Source organism: Guillardia theta (assembly GCF_000315625.1).
Source record: "Guillardia theta CCMP2712 unplaced genomic scaffold GUITHscaffold_383, whole genome shotgun sequence".
NCBI lineage: Eukaryota > Cryptophyceae > Pyrenomonadales > Geminigeraceae > Guillardia > Guillardia theta.
The window spans coordinates 1-12,285 of record NW_005434298.1 but is presented as its reverse complement, the minus strand read 5'-3'; the positions used below and the strand labels follow the sequence as shown (position 1 = coordinate 12,285).

At 55.9% G+C, this 12,285-nt stretch overlaps 3 protein-coding genes across 3 annotated transcripts; all 3 read right to left on the bottom strand.

Annotated features, from left to right (window-relative positions):
* Nucleotides 1-588: 588 nt before the first annotated feature.
* On the bottom strand, nucleotides 589-2,777 carry GUITHDRAFT_156659 (hypothetical protein). The gene is made up of 11 exons (XM_005818097.1): nucleotides 2,757-2,777; nucleotides 2,514-2,652; nucleotides 2,407-2,466; nucleotides 2,273-2,332; nucleotides 2,164-2,225; nucleotides 2,012-2,069; nucleotides 1,830-1,901; nucleotides 1,553-1,663; nucleotides 1,309-1,359; nucleotides 920-1,264; nucleotides 589-754 (listed from the first exon to the last, which is right to left on the bottom strand). The coding sequence occupies exons 2-11, from the start codon at nucleotides 2,634-2,636 to the stop codon at nucleotides 716-718; spliced, it is 981 nt and encodes a 326-aa protein (XP_005818154.1). The 5' UTR covers nucleotides 2,637-2,652; nucleotides 2,757-2,777; the 3' UTR covers nucleotides 589-715.
* A 2,381-nt stretch (nucleotides 2,778-5,158) lies between these two features.
* GUITHDRAFT_156658 (hypothetical protein) lies at nucleotides 5,159-6,301 on the bottom strand. The gene is made up of 10 exons (XM_005818096.1): nucleotides 6,270-6,301; nucleotides 6,164-6,219; nucleotides 6,068-6,110; nucleotides 5,964-6,023; nucleotides 5,834-5,913; nucleotides 5,722-5,782; nucleotides 5,595-5,672; nucleotides 5,514-5,549; nucleotides 5,404-5,462; nucleotides 5,159-5,353 (listed from the first exon to the last, which is right to left on the bottom strand). Exons 2-10 carry the CDS (start codon nucleotides 6,205-6,207, stop codon nucleotides 5,299-5,301), a joined length of 516 nt encoding a protein of 171 aa, XP_005818153.1. The 5' UTR covers nucleotides 6,208-6,219; nucleotides 6,270-6,301; the 3' UTR covers nucleotides 5,159-5,298.
* Nucleotides 6,302-8,109: 1,808 nt separating this feature from the next.
* On the bottom strand, nucleotides 8,110-11,554 carry GUITHDRAFT_149460 (hypothetical protein; the record flags this gene model as incomplete). Its single annotated transcript, XM_005818095.1, has 8 exons — nucleotides 8,110-8,177; nucleotides 8,313-8,767; nucleotides 8,855-8,922; nucleotides 9,120-9,168; nucleotides 9,364-9,476; nucleotides 10,172-10,198; nucleotides 10,298-10,910; nucleotides 11,073-11,554. The coding sequence occupies 8 exons, from the start codon at nucleotides 11,552-11,554 to the stop codon at nucleotides 8,110-8,112; spliced, it is 1,875 nt and encodes a 624-aa protein (XP_005818152.1).
* Nucleotides 11,555-12,285: the final 731 nt, after the last annotated feature.

Below are 12,285 nucleotides of genomic sequence, written 5' to 3'. Positions count from 1 at the left end.
AGACCTTCCTCTGGCCATCACTATCAACAACTTCCCCTTCCTCATCCTCGAGAGCGACAGGTTCACCCTCCGCTATCGCCACAAGGGCAACGTTGCATCCCTCCTAAACATCGATATGGTGAGCTCCTTCTTTTCCCCTTCCCTTCTCTTCTGCTCTCCTCTCCCCTCCCCTCCTCTCCTTCCCTTCCCTCCTCCCTCCCCTTCCCTCCCTCCCTACCCCTTTCCTCCCTCCCTCCCACCTCCTTCTCTTCATCATCTCCTTCTCTTCCCTCCTCCTCCCTTCTTCCCCCTCTCCTTTCCTTTCCTCTGCTCCTCCTCCCGCCATGGCTTCGCTTCTGCTAACTGAGAACTTCTCAGAGCGATCGAAGCTCAACGGCATGGAGGAGGGGCCGATAGAGGACGACTCGCAGATGCCGTCAGAGGAGCTCGAGCAAGCGATCGAAGAGGAGGACAGAGAGCTCATGAAGGATTGAAGGAGGACATGCAAGGACCAGGAGGGACAAGGCGGAGGCAGATGATGTTGATGTTGTTGATGATTAGAGTCTGACAAGATAACAAGGTGAAGTTGTAGATATTAAAGACGGCTCGTTGCTGTAAACATCTTTATGTTTGTACAGGGGAAAAATAATCTCATGTGAGATTAAGGAAAACACAAAAAAGGGTGAGGAGAGAGGAGAGGAGACCAGAGACAGGAGACACGTGAAACTTGTTCCTGTTATTCCTTCACTTCTGTTTCTCTCCACCAGCTCGGAGCCTAGAGGACATCAAAGTCAACGCGACGGAAAGAAGCGACAGGAGAGGAGAGGAGAGGAGAGGAGGGGAGGGGAGGGGAGGGGAGAGGAGAGGAGAGGAGAAAGGACAGAGGAGGGGAGGAGACGAGAGGAGGAGGAGGAGGAGGAGGAGGAGGAGTGAACTTCACCTGGGTCAAGTTTGCCGGGCTGAACCAGGACCACCAGCTTGACTTATAGACAAACTTGGAGGCAGCGGGGGCCCCGATCGTCTCCTTCTTCCTCCCTGCCCACTCGCTGACGCTCTCGTCGATGCTCTGCTGCTGCTCCTCATCCAAGATCACGTCTAGCGTCTGCTTCGCGATCTTCATTGCTGCTGTGCTGTTCCTCTCGGCGTGCTTGAAGCTTGCCTGCTGCATGCGGACCAGCCCCTCCTCGTCCTCAAGCCAGTCAAGGCACCTGCCTCCTACTTTCGTCGTATCCTTGACAAACTCGCCCATCCCACTGCTCTCCACGAACGTCACGTTGCCTTCCTCCTGCTTCCTCGTCAGCGCGAGCGCCGACCCCTGACATGCCGCACCTGCCCCGGGAGGAAGTCGAAGAGCAGCACGGGAAGGCCACAGCAGCAGGCCTGACGGTCAGCTCAGCGAGGTCGCAGCGATCAAAGAGGGACAAGCAAAGAGAGGAAGAGATCGGTTGAACAGGAGGAAGGCAAGAGGAGAAGGCGGAGGAGGAGGAGGAGGAGGAGGAGGAGGAGGAGGAGGAGGAGGAGCAGCAGCAGCAGCAGCAGCAGCAGCAGCAGCAGCAGCAGCAGCAGCAAGAACCTCTGCGATAGTGCCGGGACCAGCCTTGGTCACGAGGACATCAGCGGCGATCATCCACTCCTCCATGTTCGACACGAATCCGAGGATGCGGATGTCACATTCAGTAAGCCCCTGCCAATCATGTCATTCTCTCTCCCGTTCCTCCTCCCTCCGCTCAGCTTCTGTCTTCTCCTCCTCCTCCTCCTGCTCGCTTCCCTGTCTCCGCATCCCGCATCCCGCTCCCCTCTACCTTTCTCCTCCCTCCTCTACTCTCAGTCGACGCATCCTACTGTCTCACCTGCTTTACTTTCTCTGCCTCCCACGTCAGCTGCTTCTGCAGCTTCTCGTTCTTTCCGCAGATGATCACGATCTTCAATATCCTCGAGTCAGGGAGACAAGGACGAGATGACGAGGAGGGGGAGGGGGGAGGAGACATGAGGAGCATGAAGAGAGAAGCTAGAGAGGAGCATGGTAGTCGACCTGCAGCTTCTGCATCCTTCCGCTTGACTTGAGAGCGAAGAAAGACATGGCACATTCTCTACAGCAAGCACATCAGAAGCTCTTCCCCGTCCCCGTCCTCGCCCGACTCTCCCTCCCGACCCTCCACCCCAACTCAGACTGCCCGTTCTCACTTGAGTTTGCCCATTCCATCTCCTCCTCCGATCAGGATGACAACTCGCCAGTCCTGTTTGAGCTACAAGACGATATCAGCACCTCCGTCACACCAGCAAGACAAGAGACCTCAAGCTTGTCCCGCATCAGCTCCTTGTTCTTCTTGCTAGAGTCGATGTTCCAGAAACCCTTACAACATATCAGTCAGCTACTGCCCAGTTCCTCTCTCCTCCTCCTTCCTCTACCGCCACGTCTCCCCTCACCTTACGGAGCGGAAGCCCACAGACCGAGACTTGCTCTTCCTTCAGTCCAAACTCCAACGCCTGAAGTCCTTCAGCACTGACTCTACAGCTGCCAACTCCTGTCTCACCTGCGCCTTCATCTCTTCGATTGGAACAAACATCTTGTCCAGCCCTTTGTTGAACCACCAAGGATGCGCCTCCCCGAGGTCCGTTACAACCGTCACGAAGGGGATTCGCTTGCCGTCCTTCATGTGGCTAGACGTCGCTCTGCCTCTCCCGTCACATCCCTTCCTGATCCCTCCTCTTCCTCCTTGCTTCTCTTCCTCCTTCCTCATCCTCCTCCCATAGCTCTCTCCCTTCTACCAACAGACCTGGGTGCTGATTGCAAGATGGGGTGAACACTGACGATGATGTCTGCACCCAACATGTGTCAGAGCTCAGGATTGAAGGAACGAGACGCTCAAGGGGGAGAGATTGTCAGGGGAGGATGCACCGGGTCGTTCTTCCTGCACGCAGCGGATGAAGCCTTCAAGCACAGAGGGCTCGCCAACCCTCGCAGGATCTAAAATCCAGACGTTCCCGCTGAGCGAGTGTGTCCTCTTGGTTGAGTTGTAGATGGCCCCCCATAGCCAAGGAAGAGAGCTGAAGAACTGAGCCAGCAAGTGTCAATGTCACCCACAAGCGTCAACTTCCTGCTGCCCCTGCCTCCTCTTCCTCCCTTCCTCTTGGCTCCTCCTCTAATCCCTCGAGCTCTTTCCACTCCCAGCCTTCAAGCATCCTCTAACTTTCTCTGTCTCAACACAGCCCAGCAAGCATCTCAGCGCATCACATTGTATGTTCGGTTCGAGGCCCACAACGTGTAGTCTTCCATGATGTCAACGATCTTCACTTCCACCTGATCGTACATCAGATGCTTGGCCCTCACCCTCGCCTCCTCTCACTTTGTCCTTGGCAATTTGATCGATGGCTGCTGCGATCGACGCAGCGCTTGCCTTGTGCCCTCCTCCAGTGTCGCTGTACACGATCAAGACCTGGAGAAAGGAGGAGGACGGGAGGAGAACGGGAAGAGCAGGAGCAGGAGCAGGAGCAGGAGCAGGAGCAGTCAATCATCGTAGAACCCCGGATGGCATAACGCACCTTGGGCCGGTTCACCTCCTCTTCAGGCGATCGCAGGGTAGTCGGGGGAGTTCTCCACCTGGAAGTCAACGGCCGTGAGCGCCTACGTCAGCCGCATGTCAAGAGACCAGTTGGCGATCTTCCACACCCGGAAGGCATAGTTCTTCATGGCCTCCGCATGGCTCTTGATCTCCTCAGACCTGGACGATACGCTCTCAACAAGATTTTCAACTCCCCCCCTGATGCCCGAATTCTCACCTCACTCTCGTCTCTGCTCGAGCTTCAGACAGCGCAGTTGTCAACGAGTCCGGGATGGTCTTCTGATAGTGGGATTGTCATGACACGGCAAGACATGGATAGATCAGATGTACCTTTACGTTCTGAAGCAGCGAAGAGTCCAAGAAAGATGGCTGTAAGCCGTTCTCAGGAAGGAGAGAAAATGGAAACATGAGAGTCGCAATCATCGTACATTCGATGCTTGAGGTTCGCCATCGGGCGGCGAAACTGAGAGCTATGGTGAGAGAAACATCAATGGCATGCGTACATTCACACGAAACATGGGGCAAATATCCTTCGATGTGAACAACGGGGTCCATCAATATCATCACAAGTTCGCTCACCATTGCTATCAGTCATCGTGCCTTGAAAAAGGTGCAAATTGCTGAAATCAAAGTACGTGTCAATCCTCGTCAAAAGTATCTCTAGGCCGTCAGAAGATAACTCTTGTCTTTTGGAACTCAACTTTGATGTCTACCACATCCTCCGTGAAATCATTTGTCTGAACAAACGTGAACTTTGACTGGCCGAATAACAATACCTCACATTGTGTTCATCGAGTACCTGGATCCTCGCATCTCCTCGTTCGCTTCCACAAACTTCTCCACCATCTTCGTCCTCCTCCCCCATCCTGTCTAGCAATAATCTCATCTATCCTTGCTGTCCTCCTCCTCCACCACCCTCCTCCTCCACCACCCTCCTCTTCCACCTCCTCCTCGTCGTCCTCCTCGTCCTCGTCCTCGTCCTCCTCCTCCCTCTCGCCTCCCCTCGCTCTCCTCATCCTAGCATTGCAGGGTCTCCATGTTCCTTCGATTGGGATGACCACCCCACCCCCCCCCCCAGCAAAAAAACACCCCCCAGTCACTATACTATCCTACCCTCAGATGAGGATCTATTTTCAATGGCTACCCCCAATTTTCTCTCTGATGACCCCACCTTATGATACTCTGTCACCTTCACTACCCACCATACTCGAGAGCATCTGGTTACACCCCATCTACTACCCTACCCCTCATACCTCATACCACCACCCCAATCCACCTCGGAACTTCCATCTGTGTACTTTGTAGTGAGAACCACCGGTGGTAATCTCAGGTCGAATGGGGGGTGGAAGTACCAGGGGTAGTACCCCACCAATTGGCACCCTGCAATTGCAGAAAGCATCGAACGTCCTCGTCGTAACCGTTTCGTAACGTTATTCCTAAGGCCCGCCGGGCCAGCCGGGCGGCGCTGACGGTACCAGACTCAGGCTCCGACTCGCACAAGTTCCGAACGGTTCCGGGGCCCGGCGGGGCCCGGCCCGGGCTGAACCCGCCGCGGCCCGGGGGAGGCTCGACATGTGACCGTCGGACGGTGACAAACGTTGAGCGCTCGTACAGTTCCGAGGTTCGGACGGTTTACTGCCAAGTTCCAAGTTCCGAAGTTCCTTCAAGAGTCCGGAACCGTGAAAGTTCCGAGGCAGCAGTCACTCAGTCCGATCATGGCATGATGGGTCATCCCCAGGGACCTCCGAGCGTCTCCTTAGAGCTCCACCTGGAACCCAGCTCCGATCTGCAGACGTCTTCTCTGCTCCCACCTGCCAGACTCCGTCAGACTGGCTCGCAGCCCGAGCTTGCCCTCGCTCACTTTCCGCCGAAGGTGAAGGAGGAGGTCGTGTTCCTCTTTCCTTCAAAGCGCATCTCCACCTACCGCACACAGAGGAGGGTCAGCAGCTCGTCGCCGAACCCTCGCCTCACCTCTGCCGCCACCTTCCCGCTCCCCTCGACCGCAACCTTCAAGGCGCGTCACTGGCTGCAGGCAACAGGAGGGGGAGGGACCTGGAAGGTTCCCCGAGAGAATCTGTGCACAAGAGCGAAGAAGGGGATCGTCTCAGAGGATCCGCCTCCCTTGAGGTCCTGCCGCGCACGTGAGAGGAGGAGAGGTCCCGGGGAGCAGCGACAAGACCTGTAAACTGTTGGCGCGATGCTCGGCGCCAGCACAGAAGGAGAGGTCCCCGTTGGCGAGGCTGCAGGAGGCGGTCAGAGATCGCAGGAGTGGACCAAGGCAGGAGGCGCACAGGTTCTTTGCAACCATCGCCCGAGCGACGAAGGACTCCTTCTCTACGTGCCACCTCAGCTCCTCCTCTCCTCGCTCTCCCTGCCCACGGCACGTCAACCCAGCGGCCAGCAAGGCGATCATGACTTTACCGGCAGGACGGATGGCGACTTCACTTTCACAGTCCCGGACATCCACACCGACGGCGAGATCTGAGTGCCGTTCACATCCCTTTCCTCCTGCGCTACCTCGTCACCTGATACGTTCGAGCTATCAGGAGATCCTTCGGCACCGCCATGCTGCATCCAACTCAAGTCATCCTCGAGAAGCAATTCAAGCCCTTCTCATCCACCAGTACAGCAGCCCCAGCCACGTGTTAAGCCCCCGATCCACCATGCTGTCAAATCCCTGGACGCCGGTCAACACTGAGCAGGACAGCAGCAAGGAGGCTGAGAGACCTTGGGGAGGCTGGAGAGGAACGAATGATGACGGATGGCGGCGAAGGTTGGAGTGATCGACAAGTAGTCCACGCGGGCAGACTCGGGAGGAGAAGGAGGAGCGTACTGGGAGAGGTTGTCAGCCGCAAGCTTGTTCCAATCGACGCTGGAGCTGGAGAAGACGGGCAAGTTGGTAACGGTCATGTTGTAGAGCATCCCCTTGGCGTGCGGAACTACGGTTGTCGGGTGACCGTTCCACCAGAGGGACCCGCTGGAGAGCTGTGCTGCGCTGAGACGCCAGAGGAGGCTGTTGACGAGCAGGTTTTTCATGGCCTCCACCGCCACATCCGCCTCCTTGAGGTTCTTGCCGTTGACCCGGAAGTTGAGCCGCTGGGTCAAGAACCTGTCCTGCATTACCCAGGTCGCAGTCTTGTACTCCTTCGCCACCTCCACCTCAGACTGCCACTCGCAGCGGCACTCCGCATACTGGTTCTCCTGTCCAGCAAACGTCTGGATGACCAGCCTCGTCGGGAGCTGGTAGAGCGGAGATTCAAGTATGCTCCCCCTGACTTTCTCGCTCCCCTTGGGCGGTCTGGCACCGGAGAAGAAGGGCATGTAGAGCGTGGCTGTCTTGTCGTCACTGGTCAAGGAATGGAAGGTTGTGAACCCGATCCTCTTTGAGTCCTTGCTCTCCGGCACGGTAAACGGCCCTTTGGACAGATACATCTCACCAGCTTTACCCACGGAGATGGTGGATGCTGCTGGCTTCGCCTCGCAGGCTTTCTTCAGCGCGCCCGTCCCTCCGCTGTCCAGCACTTGGTACCCGAGGCTCCTCAAGATGAACGTTCCCGCCCGAGCAAACGTCACTCCCGACGTGATGTGGATCATGGCGTCGAGAGTGACGCCGTTCTCTGCCGCTGACCCCCAGACGCGCTCGTTGTTGACCGTGGACGTCATGCCTGCCTGCTCATGACAGATGAGACTTCATCTCCACATGTTTTTGCCTCAGTCTCGTCATTGGGAACAACCCGTCAACATGAACGAGTTCATGCACTCTCCTCAACCCCAGCGACCTTCTCCTCCTGCACTTCCTCCTGCTCTTCCTCCTGCTCTACCGCTCACGCAACGTCGATACATTCTACGTTCCTTGCTTCATTCGTCCTCCCATGCATTGAAACTTATTTACTTTCTGCCGCCGCTTGACCTAGTATCTCCCTTCCTCTATCCTGGGTTGCTGCATGCTAGGAAAACGAGGCTGTTTTTTGACACGAACCTGCTCTTTGCGTTCATCACTCTTACTACCTTGCACCATTCATCCTTCTTTTCACTTCTGTTCAACCCACTACTTTCTTGTCCTTGTCGAACAACCTTTTTATCAGCTCTTGACCGCACTTCTCCTTTGTGGAACAATCATACAGTACCTCCCTCCCCTCCTCTTGTGTACATCCCCATCGTGCATGTCTTACCGCCTCCCTCCCTCCCTCCCCTCTCCTCCCTTCCTCCCCCTCTCCTCTAGTTTCAGGTTGCGCCCTGACTCCTACGACTCGATATCCTCTATGACCCCTACCCTCACAATTACCGAATATTTATTTAAAACACCCGGTACTCTAAGGCTGAAGAGGAACCCCTACCCCCCTCCCTAGCATATGTCTGGTAGGAGCGTTTGTTCTCCCAGTCCGATGCCAATACGAAAATTCGCTGTGGGCGGAGACAGGGAGGAGGAAGGAGAGAGAGGAGAAGTAGATAGACAGAGAGAGTGGGAGAGAGAGGATGGCGATGGAGTAGGAGGACAAGACGAGTTCGATGCTAGTGAGTTTGAGCTGAGGGAATAGATGAGGGGGGTTCTGTCAAGCAGCATCGTTCAGTAAAAGTAAGGGTTGTATGTAGCTCCTGGGGCCTTGTCGTCAAGTTCCATGTGCATGAAGAGGCCTGCTCACTCCATCAGCTCTTCCCTCCCTCTCCTCCCTCTCGTTCCTTCCTCTCCTGCCTCCGCCTCCTTCCTCCCTCTCCTCTCTCAGTCTCCTGTGTCTGTCTCCTGCCTCCCTCGCCATGGGCCGAGCTGACCTGACGACGGCACCCCGACGACGAAGGGACGAGCAGGCCAGGTGTCGTTGACGGAGTCTTCGAGGAAGTGCTTGCTGACGGCGATCCCTACTCGCACATGGGTCAAGTAGCGTGAGACAAGACAGGAGAGACCAGGGTCCACATAAGCCGTCGGTCCCAGGAAGGTCAAGAACCAGCGCTGGAGCATGTCAGGAAGATGGAAGCGGGAGGAGGAGGGGAACTGGTGGAAGATAGTCGGGGTGTTTGTGTACTTGCAGGAGCGGGAGGGCAGGCAGTAGAAGGATATGCTGGAGACGTTGAGCTGTCGGTGGTAGCACAGCTCGACATCGTTGAAGACCAGGTGGGGCCTCTTGCCCTCCCAGCCTCCCTCAGGCTGCATGGTGTGGTCCAGGCACGCGCAGAAGAAGTGAGGGGGGTGAGGAGGGAGGAAGCGAGAGCAGTTGAGAACGTACGCCCTGCAGGAGGCGGCGGAGGGTGAGAGGATGGAGGAACAAAGAAGAGGAGGGGGGAGCAGGGAAGGAGCAGGGGAGGAGGAGAGTTACAGGCCATCGTGATGCTCCGACTGCGGGCTGAGCTCGTCAGACTTGAGGCGGACGACGTCTGCTCTACCCTGTAGCAGGCGAACAACTGAGAGGGAGAGGAAGAATGAAAGGAGTGTGTAGGTTGCTGAAGGGGGAGAAGGAGGAGGAAGGAGGAAGGGACGAAAGACAAGATGGAAGAGGAGGAAGAGAGAAGGAGAGAAAAGGAGAGATTGGAGAGAGGGATGGAATGGGAGGAGTGCTGGATATGAGAGTAAAGGGAGCTCACCTCCTGAATCAACTTCATCGCGCCGTCCATAACAGGACGCCAGATCTCGCTGCAGAAAGAGTTTGAGATCAAGCAGAGGAGGAGGAGCGCGGTAGGAGGGGAGAGAAGGTGGCAAAAACTTGCGATGCACGTGGGAGGAGGAGGAGGAGGAGGAAGAGGAGGAGGAGAAAGAGCAGAAGGAGCAGAAGGAGGAAGAGCAGAAGGAGGAGAAGGCCGAGGAGGAGAAGAAGGAGGAGGAGTCGACCTGGAGAAAGGGAGAACCCAGTCGTCTTCAAGGAAGAGGAAGTGCTTTGTGCGGGAGGAGGAGACTAGCTCGTACAAGGCTCTCCCTATGCCGATGTTGCAGTCAGCCCCTACCTGCAGGCGCCGTCATGCTGGCCGGACCTCGCAGCAGGTCCTCACCAGTCTCACACGGGGGGGAGGAGAGGACATGGAGTGAGCAGTCTTGAGGATATCTCGGGGGATAGCAATGAAGTCTGAATAACCGCATCATCATCATCTCCATCATCATCTCCATCATCATCATCATCATCATCATCATCACCACCACCACCACCACCACCACCACCACCACCACCACCACCACCACCATGAACAACAACATCATCAGCAGCAGCATCAACATTGTCGTCGTCGTCGTCATTATCATCATCGTCATGAGCGGCAGCAGCATTTCAGTCATCATGATCATAATCATATTATCTTCATTTGCTTCTTCTTTTCACCAACTTCTTTCATTTCGCTGATACTCCTCTCGGCTCATCATCCAGCACTCCATACCTTCTCCACGTTCTCATCCTCCCCTTCATACAACAGCTCCTCACTGCTTCTCCAGACATCCATTGTGGCAGCAACAACAACAACAAGAACAACAACAAGAACAATAACAACAACGATCACAACCACAACCACCACAAACAACAAACAACAACAAACAACAACCTGTCTCCCGTATATCCTGCAAGAAGATGATGGTTTCGTTCACAGACTGCCAGTGGTACAAGTCAGGACTCATGTCTCCCGGAGGGAGAACAAGAAAAGTTTCACTTTACCTGCAGCAGGTTCGTTTCTATCCACGTCTGCAGGCTATTCATCAAGCTCTCCCTTGCATCCTACAGCAGCCAACGAGGAAAACAAGATCAGACGCCGCGTCCCATCGCCATAGCAGGAGGGCGAACCTTAGGATACCCTCCTAGGACTCCGACCGTCAGGGTCGGGTACAGGGCGCTGCTGTCCCCTCCCGCCCCTTCCCACACTATCGCCCCGTCCTCTCTGATCGCGAACTTTTGCGTGTCCGGGTCGACAGGGTTGAGTAAGCCAGCGAGCTCGCGCGAAGGTCGCAGAGCCACAAGGGAGCAGGAGGAGACGGGAAGGTGCGAGAGGTTGCTGCCTTCCACAACTGAGGTCAGGACAGAGGAGACGCTCTTGTGCTGCTCTCCGCTGCTCTCTCCTTCTCCGAGAGCTCCCGCCCGCTGCCATCGCACCCCTGCTGCGTCGTCAAGCTCTACCGCCTCCTGCCTCCTCACCGACCGATCCTGTGCTCCCCTGGCTCGACATTTCGAACCATGATGGTGTACCAGGCGCTGCAGCTGCGAGAGCAGGTTGAGCAGGAGGGCGCAAGTTCGAAGGAGCAGCAGCAACCAGCGCTCGTCAGTCTTTGGGTCCACGTGCAAGCAGCCCCATCGGACGTCGAGGATACAGATCCTCGTCTCTCCATCTCCACCTCCCTCGGCACCCGCTGCCGTCCTGCCGCCATGCTCGATCGCAAAGATGCCGTCTGCTAGACCAGTCCTGCGAGCTTGACTCAGCAACTTCCCTGCATGTGCGGCAAAGGACACCAGGACTCGAACAAACGCTTCCCCTCCTCGGAGTCGAAAGGAACTCTCCTGTCATGTGAACGACGCCAATCATCGCACGTGCCCTCACTCGTACCTCCTCCGACTCCTTGCTCACCTTCCCGCGTCAAGCGTTCTCTCCTTCTCTCTCATCAGAGCGTCCAGCTCCTCCCTCCCTCCCTCCTCCCCTCCTACGCACACCTGCCCGACCTCTGCCTCGTCGGCAAAGACATACAAATGTCCGTAACACCCCGATCGATGGCGGAAGGAGCCGAGGACGGGAGACGAAGGCGCAGGGAGAGGAGGAGAAGGAGAAGGAGCATCGAAGTCGCGCGAGCTCACCCTCACCTCAACCGTGACGTGTCCTTTCCTCGTCGCTCCATCAACAACCACAACATGTCCGTCCTGGGGATGTACAATGCTCGCCCCCTCCGAGCAGCTACAGAGATCCGAGCTCCCTTCTGCTCCTGCTCCTGATCCTGATCCTGATCCTGATCCTGATCCTGATCCTGATCCTGATCCCTCCTCTGACCTCTCTCCTGCCCCTGGTAGCATCAGGGAGCAAGCTACAACCAAGATCAAAATGGTAGGAATTCTCATGATACACTCCTCCTCTGACTTGCCCTTGTCCTCCTCCTCGTCCTGCTGCTCCTGCTGCTGCTGCTGCTGCTCCTGCTGCTCCTGCTGCTCCTGCTGCTCCTGCTCCTGCTCCTGCTCCTGCTTGCTCCTGCTCTTACGCTCCTGCACAATGTGTGGGATAACCGTTACACGAACGTTGCGTATTCTATGTATCCGTTACAGATCGTTACAGTGCCTCAAACCCATAACCCCTCGTCCAATACCCACCCTTGAATTTAACCTACCCCTACCACATATTTTCCAGTAAAATTTACCCCTACTGTACGAAATTCGAAGTACCCCACCCCTCTTTATCCATAACTTCTCCAGGTGCTTCTCTCTCTCACTACCCCCACCTACCTTTCGAGTACCAACATTTCGGTACCCCCACCCCTCTGACCAACCTTATCTATATCCCATTGGACCCGTCTGATACCACCCTCCAGCCATGTACCCTTCAAAAATGTACATGTGGTTCAATACCCGTACTTTTGTCTGTGAATTTACCCCACCTTTGCAGATAAATCTTAATTTTTATATTATTAAGTGTTTACCACCCGTTATCATCTCATTTCTGAATTCACAGTACCCTACCCTTGCGCACCCACCCACCCCGACAACACACTGCTTCGCTCCTCTGAGGAATGGTTCCAGCATAGCGATGGACAAGCAAAGGGACGTCAAGAAGAGAAGGAAGAGAGAGAGAGAGGGAG